Raw genomic sequence first — 21,072 nt, forward strand, 5'->3', positions numbered from 1 at the left:
TGCTGGGGTTTGAACACAGGTTTGTGCAGGCTAGGCAAGCACTCTACCAGCTGGGTTATCTCTCCGGCCTTAGCACACACACACACCATGTTTTAGAGTTTTGAGATAGGTTCTTTCTATGTAGTAATGACTGTCCTGGAACTCACCACGTCGGCCAGGTCAACCTTGAATTCACTCAATTCTGCCTGCTTCTGTTTCTCTGGAGCTGGGGATTAAAGGCTCGTGCCACCATGCCTACCTAGCTAGAGTACTTACTCTGTTGATGGCTCTGTCCTCCTGTATTACACGGATTCAGGGTTTGTGCTATAACAACAACAGTTTATTTTCCCACTTATACCAGAAGGCTGCTTCCTGTGGAAAGACATTCAGATGCACTATAAGTGAAGGTTGGGAATCTGAGGGTTCTGGGTCAGGACCCCTCATCCTTTGGGTCTCCTAGGTTGGTCTTGAATTCAGTATGTAGCTGAGGATGACCTTTAAAGTTCCGATCCTCCTGCCTCTAGCTTCCTAGCGTTGTGCAAGCATGCACACTTGGTTTATGAGTTGGGGATTGAAGCCAGGACTTCCGGACTCTGCACGCACCCGAGCTACGTCACCAGACCTGCACTCTTAGCCATTCCCCTGGCCAGAATCTGGAAAAGGCTACATCTTAGACATTGCCAGGATGAGGATGAAAGTGGATGGGCTTGGATGTTATCAGAGGCAGAGGGAAGTTCAAAATTAGGTTTGGTTTCCAGTCCAGACAGCTAGGCAGATACAGAGATGCTGTTCTTACCACCTCATACTCTGCTCCATCCAGGGCTTCTAGGGGTCTGGCCTGTTAGGCACACAGTTGCCTATGAGCTGTTTCTGTGCCCTCTTTAGAAGGGGATTCTAGGCCAATTGCCAGTCTTCTGTCACTCCTATAGCTATGGCAACCACACACATTCTGAGCTTCAAAGGCTCAGCCCCTCTGCACATATTTGATATTCCCGCATTGGAAGATAAGAGGCTGCACAGGCCACCTACAAGATTCTAAGATGCTGTGTTAGACGGTGAAGCGAGAGGGTGGAGTCTGGCTCCTGGTTCTCCTTATGTCCCTGTGTCCTCTCTGGGTCTTTCCTCCATTAGTGACAAAAGTAGAGGTGACCCACAGGAGAGAGGGCAGGGAATACTTTTGTTTACTTCGGGGCAGCCTGCCTGCCAGGGGCTGTCTTATGAAAATGAGAATTACGGTGAAGATCGAGCCTTTAAAATGGCCATATGTGAGCCGGATTGTGGTGGATGCTGCGCCGTCTGGAATGTGAGCTCTGGGCAACTAAGTTAAGGGGCAATTGATTGGTGCAGTGGTTCCAGAGGCGTGCATAGCTAGATAACCCGGAGCCCCCATGTTAGAGACACTTGCCTTTGGGGACCACATTCTTGTTTATCTTCTATGTCAGGAAGTCATCTCTTGTCAGCAAGTAGGGTTGTCTTTTCCTGCCTTCCCTGACCACTGCTGCAGAACTCTCTTTAGCCGCGATAATTTTTAAGACCCTTTTCTGAGTATGGGGCTGCTCAGCACAGCTTCCATGTCACCCAGCACAGAGGAGAGAGGTAAGTGTATCCAACTTGAGCAGCGGCAGGAAGCTCCCGCCCTGCGGTAGGTTAGGGAACCTGCAGGAACTCCGGACTTCCGGACCTCGAGGTCGTCCATCTGTGGCACCCAGAGGGTTCCCAAGATCTCAGGGCAGGCACAGGCCAGGATGGCCACGCTGTAATTATCAGCTTAGCGACACAGCCTGGGACAACAGGAGAATCACAAAAGCACATCCTTCACTGTAGACACCATGGGTCTGCAGCCTCGGAATCCCAGGAGTTGTCAAGCAGGAAACAAGAACAGCAAGCGGCCCCTTTAAGGCACTCCGCCTCCTCTAATTTTTCTGACCCTCGTCGCCGCCCGTTGCCCCGCCCCCTCGCGCACGCGCACTCCCTCCCGCCTACCGCGCTGCTGCCGCCTAGTACAAGAGCTCGTCTGCTCTCGCGCCCAGGGCAAGTCGACGCGACGCCTGAGCGCCCGGCCCTGTCGCCGCGGCCCCGGCAGGTAAGAGTGTGACCCGGCTCTGTGGGCTCGAGGCGGGCGGCGGCCACGAGGAACCGCAGGCTCCGGGATCCACTACGCCGCACGTGTTTCATGGGCCTCAGGCCGGGCCCGGCGCCGCGTCTGCGGCCGCGCCCCGACCCCACAGCCCCTTGTAGTCGTCAGGGCCTCCTCCCCCCACGCCACCCCCCGCCGCTCCCCCAGACCCTTAGTCGTGCGAGGTCCTCGAAGCCCACCTCGGGCTGGCGTCCCTGGGCGTGGGGTTCACGGTCTCATCGGGGACACCCAGCCAGTATCACCCAGGTTTCCTTGGCCGCTTGGCGCCTCTCTTGTGTTGCCAGCACAACCTTCACCTGAGTTCCCGTCCAAGTTTCTACCAGGCCAGGCCTCTCTCTGGTAAAGCATTTGTAAGCCTTGTCGGGGTCAACTAAGCAGGTGAGCTCATACAGTGGTGTGAAGCCGGGGCTACGAGGACCAAGTTATCTAGGAACCCAGAGAGGATCGGTTGGAGCTCTTTGTTGGGTTGGCCAACTGCAATTACCGGAGTGACTGAAATATTCTGTCTCTCCATATTTGTGCACTCAGTGACTGAAATATTCTGTCTCCATATTGTGTCTTGGTGTCTTGGGTGGCATCCGGGAATCTGCATTTGATTGGAGGGAGAGTGGTGGCTCACTCTAGTATAAAGCTGTGGCTGTGACTGTCAAGTTGACCACCTTATTGTGGACAGTGGTCACCAGCCCCAAACCACCTGCTGACTGTCCTGTCTAACAGACCTCCCTCTCAGAGCTGCCCTCCCCATATCCTGCTGGCCTGTAGGCTTAAAACTTGAACGCATCTGGACTCTCTGTCTGGGACTCCAGCTATTGGAATCGGAAATTGATGATTTCTTTTGAGGCAGGCTCCTGTAGATGCTGGCCTCACTCTTAACTGGTTTAAACTCCTGAGCCTCTTGTGTCCTGAATGCTGTGAGGCTGTCTGGCTAAATCCTCCCGCCCCACGGGGTGTTTCAGTGTAGCTCTCAGTTCGTTTTGTAGACCAGGCTGGCCTTGATCTCCCAAATGTGGGCTAATGGATGGTCCACCACACCCAGTCTTTTTGTTTTGTTTTGTTTTTGTTTTTCTCTAGCTTTGGAGCCTGTCCTGGAACTAGCTCTTATATACCAGGCTGGCCTTTTATTCACAGAGATCCGCCTGCCTCTGCCTCCCGAGTGCTGGGATTAAAGACGTGCGCCACCACCGCCCGGCTGAAAGGGACTTTCTCTTTTCGTTGTTTTCAGCCTCAATTCCTTTTGCTACCATTTTTTTTCCAAAATATTTTTTTATGTATATAGTGTTCTGTCTGCATGTATGTGCTGTCTGCTTATATACCTACAGACCTGAAGAGGGCACCAGATCTCATAAATGGTGTGAGCCAACGTGTGGTTGCTGGGAATTGAAGAGCAGCCAGTGACTGCATTGTATGGTTCTGTCAATCAGCGTCCGAGCTCATTTTCTAACATCGTCAGTGAACAGGGTTAGTTATGTGAATGAGGCTGTCTTAGCATTAGTGAACTCTAAGATAGGACTCCAACCTTTCATTGGTGTAGTTTGCTTTTAACCACTTAAACCATCTCTCCAGCTCCCTTTATGGTCAACAAAATTGGTGGTTTTGGCCATAGTATGGCCAAATTTCCATTAAGAATAAGTTCCGGGTCAGGCCTAGTGGTTGGTGTATGCCTGTTATACCAACTGTACTCTGAGGCTAAGGCAGGAGGTTTTTTTTTTTTTTTTATATCAGGTACATAGCTAAGGCCTGTCTCAAAACTAAAAACACCAAGGAGCTGGTATTTTCTGGGCACTAGAGTTTTGTTCCCTGGAGAGACCTGGGCTTGATGGAGTTGGCTGCCAGGTAAAACAGCTTGGCTGCTCCTGTGCCCTGTGTAGTGGGTGTTGTTACTGTTCCTTCCTCTAGGATTGAAGACTTTGAGACAGACATGCTTTTTTGTTTGTTGGGGGGCATTTGTCTTAGTCTTACTAAGTAAGCGTGAGGTTTCTGGTCTAATTGCAAAGCTAGAATTTACTCCATGCTTCCTCCTCACATTGATTGAGGAGTCCACGTCCAGTGACGTTTACAAGCATGTCTTAGTTGCTTTTCTTTGAGAGGTGCTGTTCATTGCACAGCCACATGGTGTGCTTTTGTGCGTGGCATTCAGGTGATGGACCTATTGCTGGATGCTGTTAGCTGTTGCGGGGGCTCGCATTTCAGGCAGGTGCTGTCGAGCTGATCAGAGTAACTGTTTTCCTCTGTGCTGCAGCATGCATCTAGTCTGCAATCTCAACGCTGCTCTTGCTGATCCTCCAGAGGAAACCTGGAGTAGCCACTCTGGTTTACTCTTGGAGCGCTAATAGTATAATGTGCACTGAGCCCTTGAGCTCTTAGCATTCTAGAAAGCAGCTTTTGCATCTGCAACCTGTGAGGTCAAAGGAAGCCACTGCTAAGGTAATGGCCACTGGGTTCATACTCCTTTGTTTCCATGATCAGACTCGTTGGGTGCATTTTACAAGCTTCCACACTTTTGCACAGAAGGGCCACCTTTTGTTAGTTTGGCCTGTTAGTTTCTGTCAGAAAGCCTTTTTAAAACTGTCTAAGGCGCTTTGAAGCAAAGCTCACTGGATACAGCAGTGGGGAAGCTTTCTTTCTTGAGGGTCAAGTCTTCCTTAGGCTCACAAAGAGGTCAAGAGCAGGTCACATCACACAGCATCTGAAGCTTCAGCCTTGAGTAGGGTGATAGTTATCCCTGGCGAGAATTGCTTTTTGGGGGGTGGGCATGTTAGGTTAATGCTTTCTCGCTGAGTTATTACAGCTCAGTCCCAACAACCTTTTTGTTGTTTTGAGGCGGGGGTTTTTCTGAGTGGTCCTGGCTCTACTAGAACTTGCTCTATAGACCAGTCTGGCCGAAAACTCAGAGATCCACCTGCCTCTTCATCCCAAGTGTTGAGATTAAAGGCATGTGCTACCGTGCCTGGCCAAATTTATTTTATGTGTATGTTTTTGTTTGTTTTGTTTTTGTTTTTTTTTTTTTTTTTTTTTTTTTTTTTTTTTTTTTTTTTTTTTGCCTGCATGTACGTCTGCATACCACATGCATGTAGTCCTTACAGAGGCCCAAAGAGGGTGTCAGGTCCTCTGAACTGGACTTAGAGATGGTTTTAAGCCCATAGAATCAAACGCAGGTCCTCTGGAGCAGCATCCAGTCCCCTCCCAATAACTTTTTTTTTTTTCTCGAGACAGGGTTTCTCCGTAGCTTTTTGGTTTCTGTCCTGGAACTAGCTCTTGTAGACCAGGCTGGCCTAGAACTCACAGAGATCCGCCTGCCTTCCGAGTGCTGGGATTAAAGGCGTGCGCCACCACCGCCTGGCTCCCAATAACCTTTCTAAAGAGAGGATTTATTTACAGGCCCTTTACTGTAGAGTACGCTTTAGCTGACAGCCTCTTCCACTGAGACTCCACCGTGTCCTGCCCAGTGGGCTCCAGAACAGAGCCATGGCCACAGAGGAGAAGAAGCCAGAGACAGAGGCTGCGAGAGCACAACCCACCCCTTCCTCATCAGCCACGCAAAGCAAGGTATGTCCCACAGGGACCACTGGCTGTGCCCAGTGAGGTGTGCTGCCTATATGAGTTTCTGCCCACACAGCAGTGGTCACATAGAGCCACGTGCTGGATGTCATCAGATTCCCAGACCTAAGATGGTGGGGGTGGAATTAAACACAAAAGTACAGCTGGTTTTGAGGTGGGGTCTTCCTGTAGGCCTGGCTGGTGAGGAATACAACATGTACACCAGGCTAGTTTTGAACATATACGGATATGCCTGCTTCTGCCTCCCTCTCCCCTTCGTGTGCTGGATTTAATTTAAAGACATGTACCACCACACTTGGCCAAAAAAATTACAAATTCTTGGTATATTGAGGTGGGGACTCCAAAGGAAGTATGGACTTTGTAGAGAAGGATAGGCTCCTGCTGACAAGTTTGAAGGGTGACATCAGGTAAGATTGTAGTCAGTTCTTTTGTGTGAGTTTGAACAGCTAATACTAAATATGCTTTGGGCATCAAGTGAGTTGGTTGGGTGGTGGTAGTTGCCTCTGGCTAAGTTGTACTGTCTCCTATAGCCCACACCTGTTAAGCCAAATTATGCTCTGAAGTTCACCTTGGCTGGCCACACAAAAGCTGTGTCCTCTGTGAAGTTCAGCCCCAATGGGGAGTGGCTGGCAAGTTCATGTGAGTATCCTTCAACTGAAGAAGGGGTTTGGTGGTAGGGGGGCATTGACTGTTACTTCTTACTGTTCCCACAAGTTAGTGGTCAGCTTGTAATTGCCTATTCATATGCTCCTGCTGCTCACCAGACTATGAGTGGCTCTCTGAGTGACCTAGGCCCTCTGTTTTAGGGGAAATGGTCAAATGGTCACAACCTTTTCTTTCATTTTATTTTTGGTTTTTGGAGGCACAGCTTCTCTGTAGCTTTGGAACTTATCCTGGAACTAGCTCTTGTAGGCCAGGCTGGCCTTGAACTCAGAGAGAGGTCCTGCTTCTCCGCCCCCCCCCCTCAGCCCCCCCCCAATGGTGGGATTAAAGGCTGGTAGGATTAAAGGCATGTGCTGCCAACTGCCCAGCTGTCACAACCTTTTCTAACTCCAGCTTCTTTACATTTCTTTTCAGCTGCTGATAAACTCATTAAAATATGGGGAGCATATGACGGAAAGTTCGAGAAAACCATATCTGGTCACAAGCTGGTAGGTTTCCTGTGAGGTGTACTGGTTATTGAGCCAGATGACTGGTTGCCATGTCTGTTCTGGCATTTTGTAGATCAGGCTGGCCTTGAACTTGGAGGTCTGGCTGTCCTGACCTCCTGAGCTTAGAAATTGCAGATGTGCACCACCACCCGACTTGTCAGGCCTGTCTTTAAGACTGATGGGTGCAGGGTTTTATATAGTTCAGGGAATCAGGCTTGCACTACCACACCTGGCTGACTTCTATTTTTAGTGCAAACACTTTAAGTCTCCACAGGTGAATCTGTCTAGGAAGCCTGGCAGAGCTGAGAGTAGTGACCTTTTGCCCTAAGTCAGGTGTCTTATGCTAATGCTAATACTGGCTGGCTAGAAGATTTCCTGAGGGCATGGTTTATAGATAGGTAATGCTAATCTTTTACTGGTCATTTGGGTTTTGATCCATAAAGTGGTAATCAACTTTTTTTCCTTCCCAAGGGTATATCTGATGTAGCCTGGTCGTCAGATTCTAACCTCCTCGTGTCTGCCTCTGATGATAAAACTCTGAAAATATGGGACGTGAGTTCTGTAAGTGACACTGGTCTTCCAAGGGAGTACCTAGAGTTGAGATGAGTTGGATGTGTGCATGGTTGATCTTGGGGAGGTCTTCAGATGTACCGGAAGTCCAAGAATTGTATCTGGGAATCATTGAGCTTGGCGTGCTCCATTCTAGGGAAAGTGTCTGAAGACCCTGAAGGGCCACAGTAACTATGTCTTCTGCTGCAACTTCAACCCCCAGTCCAACCTCATCGTCTCAGGGTCTGTAAGTGCGTGGGTCTCTCCTGGGGGGGGCAGGGAGGGCAGGTGGTGTGTCCAGTGTTACATATTGGTGTTCAGGGTGGGGACACGGTTTGAGTCTCAGGGACTACACTGTTGCTGCCCCTCTGTTCCTAGAGTCACTTTAATGTCCTGTCTCATCTTTAGTTTGATGAAAGTGTGAGGATATGGGATGTGAAGACAGGGAAGTGTCTCAAGACTTTGCCTGCCCATTCGGACCCAGTCTCAGCCGTAAGTCCTCCTAGCATCCACTTAGCGGTTCCTCTATGTGGGGTGACCTTATTTACTCACATGCAGCTCCAGATGACCAGAGGCCAAGACTTTGTTTGGCCCTGTGAGCTGTAGTAGGTGGGTGGGGTACAGTGGGGAGCATCATGGGGAACTTTGGGTTGGAAGGTAGATGACCAGGGGTTTTCTTTGTGTAACAGCCCTGACTGTCCTGGAACTCACTCTGTTCTGCAGACTGACCTTGAATTTAGAGGTCCTCCTGCTTCTGCCTTCAGTGTTGGGATTAAAGGTGTGCACCAGCACCTCCAGGCTAAGTAAAGAGAATTTTGAATAGAGTAGCTTTAATTAGTGAGTATGGTGGCATCCTAGGGTTTCTATTACTGGGATAAAACCCAGTGACTAAACAACCCGGGAGTGTGTAAGTTTGGGTTACTATTGCTATAATGAAACACCATGACCAAAAGCAGGTTGGAAAGAAAAGGTTTATTTGGCTTGCACTCTAAACATCATAGTCCACCACTGAAGGAAGTTAGGACAGGGACTTAAGCAGGCTGGAATCTTGTTGCAGGAGCTGATGCAGAGGCCACAGAAGAGTGAGTGTTGCTTGCTGACTTGCTTTTCATATCTTGTTCAGCCTGCTTACTTATAGAACCCAGGACCACAAGCATAGGTCCTCCCTCATCAGTCACTAAGAAAATGCCCTATACAGACTTGCCTACAGCTCAGTGTTACAGAAGCATTTCCTCATTTGAGGCTCCCTCCTCTCTGCCTCTAGGTTGTGTCAAGTTGACAGAAAAATAGCCAGTGTGAGGAGCAATTTTTTTTTTTGACACAGTTTCTCTATGTAGCTCTTGGCTATAGAACTCACTGTGTAGACCAGGTTGGCTTTGGACTCAAAGAGGTCCATCAGCCTCTGTGCCTTAGGGTTTCTATTGCTATGAAGAGACACCATGACCAATGCAACTTTTTTTTTTTTTGTGGGTAGGGGTTTCCCGACAGGGTTTCTCCATGTAACAGCCCTAGCTGTCTTGGAACTCGCTCTTGTAGACCAGGCTAGCCTCAAACTCACAGAGATCTGTCTGCTTTTGCCTCCCAAGTGCTGGGATTAAAGGTGTGCAGCACTGCCTGGCCCAGCTCATCTCCTAAGGAAAACATCGAATTGGGGCTGGATGACAGTTCAGAAGTTTGTCATCAAGGCAGGAAGTATGGCAGAGTTGGTGATGGAGAAGAAGCAGAGAACTCTTCATCTGGATAGACAGGCAGTTAGAAGAGAATGACACTGGGCTTGGCTCAAGCATTTGAAACCCCAAAGCCCACCCCCAGTGACACACTTCCTCCAGTAAGGAAGGCCATACCTCCTAATTGCTGTGTCTCACCTCCAGCAGAGAGTCCTGTTAATTGGTCCAAGGCGGGTCTGGGTACCATGTGGACTTGCTAATTTTCTTCTCCAAGGTGCTACCTGCACATTAGCTGCATGGAATTCGGGTGCTGCCCATATCAACTCCTAACCCCATAATGTCCTGATAGGAATTTGTTTTGGGTATTAAAGAGAGGGATGAATGTGGGTAGTTGGGTTATCTTGAATTAAGGAAGGAGGCCTAAGTGCTTACGGTTATGGTTGAGTGGCTGTTTGGGATCTGGCATGTACTTCCAGCAGTAGAAAATGACCTCTGGTTCCAGTGCTGTAGAGTGCAGCTTGGTCTGTCAGGTCCATGATGGCAAGAGTCCCTGGAATCTATAGGTTGCTTGTTTTTCTGCATGCCTGTGAGCCTAGCACTTAGGAAGCATGTCACCACACCAGGCACTGAGAGTTCATCTGTAAAGCTTTGTCTTCAGCTACACCTGCGGAAGACTCTGTGAAAGTTACAGAAATTCTGGAGATGTAGGCCACTTAGATGTTTGCCCAACCTACACCAGTCTTTGGGTTTTGTCACCATATGACATAAGTACAGGCATAGTGATATACACCTGTAATCCCAGCACTTTGGCAGAAGCAGGAAGATTAAGGGATAAAAGTTACAGCTACATAGTGAATTCAGAGTCAACTGCTGTTACCTAAGGTCCCATAGTGTCTGAGTCTCATGGCTGGTCTGTCCCACTGAGTATCTGGAGTAGCAGTGATCTGGGTATCAGGACTCAGGCTTAGTGAGTGAGTACCACAGCACCTGGGGACTACTCCAAGACACTGACTTCTTCAAAGTCTTGCTTTTTGCTGGTGGGAAAAGGTCTGTTGTGTCGTGTCCCCCCCCCCCCCCCCCGTATTGACCTTGTTGGGTGCGCAAAGGGAAGGTGTGTGTTTGTTCTGTGGGTAGGATGCTGTTGGGATCCAGAGCCACATGCTACTGATTAGGAAGTCAGCTGCTTTTCCTCTCATTTGTAGGTTCATTTTAACCGCGATGGATCGTTGATCGTATCTAGTAGCTACGATGGCCTCTGGTAAGTGAGAGTCTTCACTAGTGAACAAATGTGTATGGCCTGTTGTGCTGTTGTTCCAGCTCTGGTATAGCAAAAAGAGAAGGGACATGTGCCTCACCTGTGCCCCTGTGGTTGTAGGTCATTGCAGACATGTGTTATAGAGTCCAGGGGGTGAAAAGCTGTAAAAGGAGGTGGTGGAAGTGATGGCTGAGAGGCGAGACCACCCAGGGCGAGGTTGAGAACTGAGCTCTTTCCATACGCCTGTGTGAGTGCCCTTCCAAAGTTGTAGAAAGATAGTAAAGGTGTCAATCCTTGTGGTAAGTGCAGTGGCCCTGTCCACAGAACCCATGAATTCTGGGTAGGTGAGTCAACCAGATCCCGTTGTGGAAGAGAGAAGCCAGGGGCATGGTCTGTAGAGCTTCCAACAGAGCATGCCATTGTCGATCTGACTGCTAGGTAGAAGTGCTCAGGGTCCTTTGAGGACAAGGGGAGTGTAGGGCACAGGAGGCAGACTTGAGAGTACAGTGCTGGGAGATCACTGCTGATGTTCTGTGTTGAGCAGGGATGAGGCTGATAGAGAATGAGGTGAATGAAGCACAGAGTTGTTTTATGGCAGGGGTGATGGGCTCGTTGCACACCTCACTAAAAGCTATCTATGACTTTGAGGCTAAAAGACCTTGGATGCATTTAAATATACCTAAAATTAGAGATACTTAAAAGGAAATGTTCGAGCAGGGCAGGTGACTGAAATCTCCGCAGCAAAATCCCAAGAGCTGATTTGAAGGATAGGACAGGGAAGAGTGGCCTGGAGTGAATCAAAGGAGCTAGAAACTTCTGTGCCCCAAGCAGAGCTATGACCAAAAGGCAGAGAGTAAAATCTAAACATAACAGAAGGTGACTTAAATTTTTACTTATTTTTTTGTGGTGCTGCAGGTGGAACCAACCTTTGCAGTTGCTTAGTTGGAACTTTGCCACTTTGAACAGGCCAGGCTGGGACTTAGTGAAGCCCCTTGGCAATATTATTTGTTTACTGGACATATATAGAGTTATGTGAACTAAACATTTCTTTTGCTTTGGGGGTGGCACAAACTTTACCAAAAAGATAGTTTTCACAAAGGAAAGATAAAGCCCTTAAAGCTTGTTTCAGTTCTGCCTCTGTGTTTACTGTGCTGTCTCTGTTATAGGCAGAGTGGCCCCAAGAGACCTCAGGTAGAAGTACACTTGAAACTGAATTTTCGAGAATGAGTCCAGTACACGGGAGGTTGGGGAAATGGTAACAGGAGAACCACAGGTCTGTGAGAGTGGGTTGGCTGGATTCCCAGATGCCAGTCTGCAACCAGCACACAGCCCCATCGTGGGACTGGATATGCTGATGGGAAATGACTACCTGAGCTCTGGCTCTTGTTTGGCATGGTGCACCTGACTCTGCCCAGGTGGTTATAGCATGTGGGGCTATGGTTACCTGAGTGTGTGCACAAAGAATCCTGACCTCCTGGGACTCTGTACTTGTCACCAGTAAAAGCCATAATCCACTTGAGACCACTCTTCTGTTTGCCACAAGAATAACATCAGGTGGCAGAGATGCTAGAGAGAAGTCTGGGGCACAGAGCTTGCACCCCCAAGTGTCCTGCCCTCCTAGCACCCGTGTATGTTGATCACCCTGTGGTGCTTAGACAATAGTCTTCAGACCATGTGGAGACTTGGGTTTAAGGAACTTTCCAAAAAGTTAGAAACAGTTTATTGAAGAAGCTGGCAGGAAGGAGCTTGGGAAGTTAAAGGAGATAGAGCATACCCTCATCCCAGCACTCTGGGGACAGATGCTGGCACAGTTCATAATTTGAAGACAGCCAGGGCTTTATGCTGAGACCCTGTCAGAAAGGAAGACAGAAATAGGAATCAGTGTGTAAGGCATGTTTGATAGGTAAAGGTAAACAATAGGGGGTGGTGTCTGGGCCCAGAGAAGACTGGAGGGCTAGCAGTGCACTTCCCCGCTTTTCCTAGGTAGACTCCATCCTAAAGAGCTGGAGGAAGTGATTAATAGAGTATTCTTGGGGTCCTGGGACCTTAAAATTAATTAATTTATTAGAGACAGGGTCCCATTTTGTAGCTCTGGGACTCAAATGCAGAACTTACAAGTAAAAACAAATTTAAAAACAGAAACTAAAAAGTCACTCATACCGTCGGTCCTTTTCCCCTTGTTGTCCTTGCTTGTCACTGGGAAGTATAGTAAGCATCAATACTTGCCAGTTGTCCCTTAGCCAGTAAGTGACAGACCAGGATCCTGCTTCTGAGTCAGCTGCATTGCCTTTGGAACCTCAGCAGCACTTGTTCTCTGAGATTCAGGATCATGCATTGGCCTGGATTTAAGGTAGATCATGGTAAAGATCTCTGTTGACAATTAAATGCTAAGATGTTTAGCAATGCTTTGATAGGAGAGGGGAGGAGCATGGAGATTGAGACTGAGCGCACACCCTGGGGAGTTCAGGGTAGAGTCAGAAGTCACCATCAGTCACTCAGCCTCTGCCAGTAAGCAGTTAGTTGGGTTTCAGTCCCTAAGGGTGTTTTTGCTATTGTACAAAAGTGAATTTAAAAGAGGCCAGCAGGTGGTATAGCCTTTAAGCCTTTAATCCTGGCACTGGGAAGGCAGATCTTTGTGAGTTCGAGGCCAGCTAGAGCTACCTAGCGAGACTTGTCTCAAAAAAGGAGCAAACAAAAACATACACACACAAAAGAAATCCACAGAGGGTTCCAGTTGTGGCATCTTATGTCTGTCTCCTCAGCATGAGAATCACAAATAAAATGGAGCCTGCAGAGATGGGTCACAGGGCATGTGCAGAGAGGAAGAAAGGGCTGTTGCTTTTGGACCAGACAAGCTTGTTCCAAGAGTGGAAACTTTGGGAGCTGTGGAGAGGCTGGTGTTGGGGAGGAGTTTTTCAAGACCTGGTTTCTCTGTGTAGCCCTGACCCGGTATTCATTCTGTAGAGCAGATTGCCTCTACCTCCGGAGTACTAAGGCTTGTACCACCACTTCCTGGCTTTTTTTTTTCTTAAGATTTTTATTTATTGGGGCTGAAGAGATGGCTCATCGGTTAAGAGCACTGGCTAACTAGGCAGTGGTGGCACACTCATTTAATCCCAGCACTTGGGAGGCAGTCAGGTGAATCTCTTAAGTTCGAGGCCAACCTGGTATATATACTGGGTTCCAGGACAGCCAAGGCTACATGGAGAAACTGTCTAGAAAAACTTTTTAAAAAATTATTTATTATGTATACAGTGTTCTACTTGCATGTATCCCTGTAGGATAGAAGAGGGCACAAAATCTCATTATAGATGGTTGTGAACCACTATGTGTTTGCTGGGAATTGAACTCAGGACCTCTGGAAAACAACCAGTGCTCTTAACCTAAGCCATCACTCCAATCTCCTGGGGGTTTTTTTGTTTGTTTGTTTGTTTGTTTGTTTGTTTTGAGATAGGGCTTTTCTCTGTAATCCTGCCTAGAGGACAGGTATCCTTTATGCCAGATTGGGAGACAGTCTGCACCAGTGGAGCTTGCCCATGTGTGCATACGTACTTTTTACTCAGTCTCTAAAGACAGTAATTGTTAAAGCTGTGGATTCAGTATGGGGCTCCGGGAACTGGGAGAAGCGCCCTCCAGAGCTCAGTGGGATTGGTGACAGCACTCGCTCAGTCTGCGTCCTTACCTATGTTCTTGCTTGACAGCCGCATCTGGGACACTGCCTCTGGCCAGTGCCTGAAGACGCTCATCGGTGAGTGCTCTGGTCTGCCTGGTAGGGTTATGGAGGTGGGTGGATGTGGGTAGGGGTAGCTTTCCCCAGATGTGCCATGTCCTAGTGGACCTTACAGGAGTATGTGTTTTCAAGAAGTCATCTTTCCCTTCTGTCCTGGCCTCCTCACTACTCTGGAGGACTCATGGTGTGATGGTGTGTCCACCTTGCCCTCCTTCCTGACTAATAAAGCTGCCTGTGGACCCCCCCCCCCAATCTCCTGCTCATATGAGGTCCTTGGAGTGCTTAACATTGTAAAATAGTGTCTTTTGTAAGTATTTGGGGCCCTGTACTCTCCACCATGTGTATCAGCCTGCCCCTGGCCCCTTCCTTCCTGGAGTTGGGGATACATACTCACCTACTGGGGTACTGTAGTGGGGGAGGGGGCAGAGTGTCAGAAGCAGGACTTCACGGATGGGGTATTGGAAGGGTGTTACTTGGTCCTGCTGGAGTTCAGAGCTTTCAGTTAGCAATGTGAAGGTTTGGCAAGACATTCTTTGTGGGTTGATAGGCTGTTGTGGTGAGTTGCTACCTCCCTGGGGCTGTTAGAAAAACTAGTGTGTTGGAATGATGTGCAGTAGGCAGGTACACATCATCCAGTTCAGGTGCAGCCATTATAGGCCGCTCAAAGAGGTTGCCATGGGGTGGGGAATGCTAGAGTTACTGTACTCACCTAAGTTCAGCCTTTGTCTACAGAATAGTCAAATTCTGTTTGGGTTTTATGGGGTTGTGCTGTGTTTTTGTTTATTGTGTGTGTATAACAGGATCTAAACTGTGTAGCTCTGGCTGGCCTGGAACTTGCTTTGTAGTCCAAGCAGGTCATGAAATCATAGAGATCCACCTGTTTCTGGAGTGCTGAGGTTAAAGGTGTGCAATGCTATGCCAGAAAATTCTGTGTGTTTTTTTCTTTTAAACATATTGTGTGCCCACAAACCAGCCCCCCCCCCCAGTACACACATGCAACATGGTGTGTTTCTGTATGTGTCAAAGCACACATGTAGAGGTCAAAGGACAACTTTCAGGAGTTAGAGCTCTTTTCCTATTGTGGGTTCTGAGCTCTTTAAGTTGTCAGGCCTGTGCGTGCAGTAAGTGCACGAGCCATCTCACCAGCCCTGGGGCTTGTTTAATTATTTTACATCTCAACTACAGCTCCCTTCTTCCTCACCCCCAACCCCCAGTCCCCTCCTCTTCCATCTCCATCCAGGAAGGGGCAGGTCTCCTATGAATATCAAGTTGTAGTAAGACTGAGCACTTCCCCATGTCTTGACAGCTGGGGTTTTGAGATTTGTGGAATGCTTTGTTTTCTATCAGTTGTTGGCTAAACTTTGGTCACCTAGAGACAACCAGGTACAGGACCAGGATTTAAATTTGGACAGGCAATGGGCAGTAAGCCCTAGACTGAGGGAGTCAGTAAGCCCTAGACTAAGGTGGAAATAAGCCCTAGAATAAGGGAGGCAGGCCTATATGGCCCAAGGTCTGTTTCTTTTCCCCATGTCTTCAGGTTTAGCAACTGATTGTTTTCTTTGGGGAGTTTGGGAGGGAGTTGGCATTTCAAAACAGTTTTTCTATGTAGTTCTAGAACTTACTCTGTAGACCAGGCTGGCCTTGAAACAAAGAGATCCTCCTGCCTCTGCCTTTCAGTGCTGGGATTAAATGCTTGTACCACCACCACTTGGTTAGAAATGAAGATTATGATTAGGACTTGCTCAACACAAGTTAGTAATGTTTCTCCAGGGATCTGTTTTAGAGGTGACCTGGGTAAGGAGCACAGATAACTGTTCCATGTCAACTGACATTGAATTATTGGCCTTATGTGACCTCAACTGGCCTCACTCTCTTGTGTCCCTTTCAGTGTTTGTGATCAGTCCCAAGGAAAAGAGTTCCCTGCGAACCCCCAGTGGTAATGTGTGTGTCAGGATGCACCAGTCTTTGTATGCACACTTAGGGCCTGGTAGACTTGGTAGGCTTCTTTGGCTGGCCAGGTAGACCCACTCCAAGACACACCCTTCTCACCCAGGCGAGGGGCAGATACCCGAGGGTCCACTCTGGAGGAGGATATGGTATTCCTGTGCACTGGAAAGCAGCTTTTATGTGAGCAATTTCTAGAAGACCTTTAGCAGTGCAGCAGCCCACCTGCACCCCTCTCCAAATGCTGAGACTAAAGTCAGCAGGCAGAGGCATGACCATAAAGAATGGGAATGTGTCTGTAGGACTATCCTAGGCCAGGCAGCTCTCTCCAGGGGATCAGTTGTTCAGCTCTGCTGGGGAGCTTTGGGCCTCCTTTCACAAGTGGTGAAACCTTGTATTGGCAGGGCACTGGGGTGAAGACGTAGAATGACCAAGGAAGATGTTGGGAAATGGAATATCAGGCTGTTGAAGGGTAATGGTGGCAGTACAGATGGCAGAGGCCTTACACAGATGTCCTGCATGGGTGACAGGGAGCTGTCTGCCTTTCTACTCTGTCAAGAGTCAACCTATCTTTGTTCTGCATAGATGATGACAATCCTCCAGTGTCCTTCGTGAAATTCTCTCCAAATGGCAAATATATCCTGGCTGCAACTTTGGACAAGTGAGTGCTTTGACAGCCTTCATTGGTGGGTTACTCTCCTGTTCTGTTGCCTTCTTCCAATAGCTTAGTTGAGGTGTTTTACATTTGTGCATTAGAGCTTAGCCCTGGACAGTAGGCTGAGGGGCTAAAGAAAGGTTGGCTGTCCACCCCAGCTAGTTCTAGTATGAGAAGAATATGAGGCCTAGGCTGTTTGTGTAAGGCAAGCCAAAGATTTCCTCTCCACAGAGGTGAGGTAGGACAGGTGACCTCTGAAGACCTTCATGGGCCTCTGAGCTCCTTGACTTTTGGTTTGTTTGCTTTCACACATGCTAGGCTGGCTTTAAGCCAGTTCTCAGTCTCTGAGCACCTTCATGTATACAGCAGAATCTCACTGTCACACATACACATGCCGACCCCCGTCTAGTAAGCTGGTACACTGTATAAGGTCTTAAAGGAACCGTACCAGGTCATCCCTCTTGAGCTGCCTGCTTGGCATTATCCTGGTTAGCCTACCACTTTTCCCATGGTCAGCAAGAACATTCATCCCAAGGACGAGCAGAAGATGCTTCCCTTGAAGTTTGTCCTGGATGGTTCTGGAGCATGCATATTCCACATTCTACTTGTGGCTAACCACTGGTTTTGAGAAGAACAGCCAGCAACAGCTTTTCTTTAGTCTGTCTCTGAACTACAAGTACTAGGGTCCTTATGTTTGCTCTTTTGTGCCATGGAGTGGCTGAACCTGATGGGCTGAAGGATCCTCTATCCTGACACCCATGGTTGTTGAGAAATGATGGTATTAGAGGCGGGGCATGGCCAAAGATAGGCTGCCCCTCACTCCTACTCTCTCTTTCAGCACGCTGAAGCTCTGGGACTACAGCAAGGGGAAGGTAAGCTTCAGGCACGCGGCTGGCCAGGCCATCTGCATGCCAGCCCCAGGTAACAGGTGGGGGGGGGGTGCAGCAGACCCAGGAGTTGAAGCAGGAGAGTCTAAGAGCCATCTTCTTTTGATAAGCAAGTTTGGTATAACTCCCTTTAAAGACATGTTTTATGAATGGCTAGCCTGCAGGACAAAGTTTGAGTCTACGGACTCTCTTGTATGTATCTAGAGTATTTTAGAGTATATTTAGGCAGTGGTCAGATGTGTGTGCCCAGAACTTGGAATCCTGGAATGAAAGAGAAACACATGGACTAACATGCACACCCACCTTTTCAGTGCTTGAAGACATACACTGGCCACAAGAACGAGAAGTACTGCATATTTGCAAACTTTTCCGTGACAGGTGGGAAGGTGAGTCTTCCACTGAGCTGCCGTCACCCTGCCAGCTCTCTCCTGAGAGGCCACCCATCACAGGTGGCTTCATGTCTTTGGGAAGCTTCCTTGAGGCTGGGGAATAAACCCAAACATGCCCTTCTGTGTGGAACTGGTGTCTTACACTTGAATCCGGTTGAAGATGTAAGAGCAGGTGGTGACTAGATAGAAACTCATGGGGGTGTGGGAGGGGGTGTGTGGCATGGGAGGCAGTTGACATGTCCCCAAGTTGGGGGAACAAGGGGTCAGAGTGGTGCCAGGCAGCTTGCCTGTTGCTACCACCTAGTCAAGCACATAACTTCCTGGTGTCTTGCCTGTTGTCACTGACTGCCTGCTGTGCTGCTGCAGTGGATCGTGTCTGGTTCTGAAGATAACCTGGTGTATATCTGGAACCTGCAGACCAAGGAGATTGTGCAGAAGTTGCAGGGTCACACAGGTGGGCAGTCCTTTGGGGATAGACCACACGGGGTGAAGCTACCCAGGGGAGCTGCTTGAGTCCTCCAATTGCTTGGTTGTCTCTGGGATTTAGGGGCACACAGGCAGGCATTGCTACTCTGTTTCTGCCTGCCATCCCAGCCCTGAGGCCTGACATAGCATGTCTTGGGAGTGGCATCAAGGGCTCTTGTCTGGGGTTCTGGGCTCAGTTGTTTATAGATGTTGACTAAGACCGAAGCCTCCTGGGAGTGTAGCTTGTTTTCCTCATTGGAGACCATGCATCTGGGACCCAAAGGTGAATATGGAAAGTGTCTAACATATATGGTGAGCTGCATTTCCTGGAGGTTCCAGCCTCTTTCAGAGATGCTGGTTTCCATTTCCCAAGCAGAGCTCAGCCTTGAGTGAGGCCAGCACCTGATTCTGAGGTGTAGCTATGGGTTGACCTCGTTCTAATTGTTCTTGCCTGCCCACTTTCTATGTGAGGGCAAGGATATCGTGCCCCTTTGCAGCTTTGAGGAGGGGGTGCCTCTTTCTGATAGAGCAGTTGCCTTCAGCTGGAAGTGAATTGGTTACATTTGCTGTGGTTCCTGAGCACCCAGGAAACAGGCAGAGTTAGTGAACGTCACGTGCCATCTCATTAATGCCAGTAGCCCAGCCCAGGTGTATGGTTACTTCTTGCTTAGGGGGAGCAACCGGATACAAGTTGTGTTGGGTGGTAGGAGGCAGTGGTAGTAGTTTGAGACCAGTATGGAGAGCCTGTAGACATATGGTATGAGGACCCTGCTGGACAGCCAGCAGACAAAGACTCTAGTGCTTAGTACTATTTCTGACATTCTGACACTCCCCTGGCTCTTTCAGATGTTGTGATTTCCACAGCTTGTCATCCGACAGAGAACATCATTGCCTCGGCAGCACTAGAGAATGACAAAACCATCAAACTGTGGAAGAGTGACTGCTAAGTCTTGGCTCTCTACAAGAGACTGCAGGAAGCCACCCGGATTGGCAAGAAACGCATGGGGGGGCAGAGGTGTGGGGCCAGACTGGGGCCAACAGGCCTGGTGCGCCTCCTCTCTGAAGATGTCGGGTCAGGGGAGTGCACACTACCGAGTCTTGATAGCCACTGTGACATTTCTTGCCAATTCTGTCCCTGTCTAGGGAGTTCATGGTCTGTTCTGTGCCCAGAAGCCGCAAATTTTTAATTTTTTATTACAAGAGTGAGTTCAACTCATCATGGGTTGTTTTTTCCCAATATTGTTCTGTATCTTTTTGGTATTGTATTGTCCAGTGCACACACTGGAGCAGGACCTACAGCCCCACTCCCGCTCCCTACCTCCAGCCTTGGCCTGCTTGTTCATGTTCCCTGCCTGTAATAGTACCCAGTGTGTTTCCAGGAATTTCTGGAGACAGAAAGGTTCTAAGTTGTATTTGTGTCAAGTTCCTTTGTATTTTTGGAGTTCATAGGTCAACACTGACCTCTCAGTGGTTGCACAGTGTCCCATTGTCTTTCTGGTGTCACTCAGTAAGCTACACACACTGTAATAAAAGGTGGGTTTGAACCCTCTGTGACCCTGAGTTCTGACGGGATGGAAGGTCATCCCATCCATACCTGGCTTTTAGGGCAGGGGTTGGAAAGGTCTCTGGGAAGATGGATCCTTGCTGTGCCTCTTTCCTAACTGCTGCTGTGGGCACTGACTGTTTTTAGAAGAGGACCTTCAGTTGAGAAAGAATGAAACTCTTGGACAGATTTCCTGGTCCTCTCCATTCATTTTGCTTGCGGCTCAGAGTCATCTGTGTAGGAGGGAGGGGTTCAATGTGGTACTTATCCCAGCAGGTACAGCCTCCTGCCTTGGCTTCTAAACTACCAGCCTCTCTTAGTTCCTGCCCCAAATGGATCCTCTGTCCTGGCTTTTGTGTGACCAGGACTGGGAAGAGGTGATGGCCAGACTCAGAGCTGCATAGTAGTTTTACAACTTCTGGCCATACCCAGAATGGCCTGCCATGGAACAGTGCAGAGGTTCTTTCTGGTCCACATAGATGGTTCAGGCTGATGGACACAGGCACAGGCTGCAGAGAGGTTCTGGGGTTTTGTGGCTGCCGCAGCCTGCTATGGAACCAGGTCATTCTGGTCTGTGGCTGCTGACATGGGTTCTGAAGCCCCTGGCATCTATTGGATAGATGTGCCTGGGTTCTGGTCAGCATTGAGGGCATGTTGCTGTGGGGTTTCTGGAGGGGTGTTAAGGTCCTTCCAGCTATGGCCTGGTGTGCGGCTTCCTCCTAAGGGAGGGAGCTTGCTTGCCATGCTGAGCGCAGTATCCCCAAGTATAGTTTATTTTTTCTACAGTTGAACTCTGTTGTAGATTTATGTAAAAATACATTCTCTTTTTGAAAATAAAAGTTTTCATGTCTTGTAATTTTGTCCCGTATAACTTTTTTTCTAAAGATTCATCTTGCGTACGTAGATGTGTTGTTCCTTGTTGGAGGTCAGAGGACATATAACCTATTGTTCTCTTCTCCCACCATATGTGTCCTGGGATAGGACTCTTCACCAGGCTTGGTGGCAAGTCTACCAGTTGAGTCACTTTGCTGTGTAGAACAAGCTGGCCTTGAACTCAGATCTGCCTGCTTCTGCCTCCTGAGTGCCGGGAATAAAGGTGTGTGCCAGCACTGCCCAGCTCACTTTGATGAATTTCTTAGCCCTTAATCTCTCTCTCTCTCTCT

At 48.7% G+C, this 21,072-nt stretch overlaps 1 protein-coding gene across 2 annotated transcripts; it reads left to right on the forward strand.

Annotated features, from left to right (window-relative positions):
* The first annotated feature begins 1,913 nt into the window (after positions 1–1,913).
* Wdr5 (WD repeat domain 5) lies at positions 1,914–20,765 on the forward strand. 2 transcript variants are annotated; one of them, XM_050154937.1, is made up of 14 exons: positions 1,914–2,062; positions 5,495–5,662; positions 6,205–6,313; positions 6,752–6,825; positions 7,297–7,386; positions 7,532–7,621; positions 7,783–7,866; positions 10,244–10,299; positions 13,998–14,044; positions 16,556–16,631; positions 17,464–17,497; positions 17,824–17,898; positions 18,268–18,355; positions 19,213–20,765. In XM_050154937.1, the coding sequence occupies exons 2-14, from the start codon at positions 5,582–5,584 to the stop codon at positions 19,311–19,313; spliced, it is 1,005 nt and encodes a 334-aa protein (XP_050010894.1). In that variant the 5' UTR covers positions 1,914–2,062; positions 5,495–5,581; the 3' UTR covers positions 19,314–20,765. The 2 variants fall into 2 exon arrangements, with proteins under 2 accessions (XP_050010894.1, XP_050010895.1); XM_050154938.1 differs by lacking the exon at positions 18,268–18,355.
* Positions 20,766–21,072: the final 307 nt, after the last annotated feature.

Source organism: Alexandromys fortis, unplaced genomic scaffold (assembly GCF_014885135.2).
Source record: "Alexandromys fortis isolate MF-2015 unplaced genomic scaffold, M_Fortis_MF-2015_v1.1 scaffold_72, whole genome shotgun sequence".
NCBI classification, from domain to species: domain Eukaryota; kingdom Metazoa; phylum Chordata; class Mammalia; order Rodentia; family Cricetidae; genus Alexandromys; species Alexandromys fortis.

Excerpts from the sequence above, each read along its gene's own strand:
- Wdr5 (XM_050154937.1), top strand. The coding sequence starts at position 5,582 with ATGGCCACAGAGGAGAAGAAGCCAGAGACAGAGGCTGCGAGAGCACAA. Across the intron at positions 7,622-7,782 it reads ACCTCATCGTCTCAGGGTCT|TTTGATGAAAGTGTGAGGAT; the intron begins GTAAGTGCGTGG and ends TCTCATCTTTAG. Across the intron at positions 7,867-10,243 it reads ATTCGGACCCAGTCTCAGCC|GTTCATTTTAACCGCGATGG; the intron begins GTAAGTCCTCCT and ends TCTCATTTGTAG.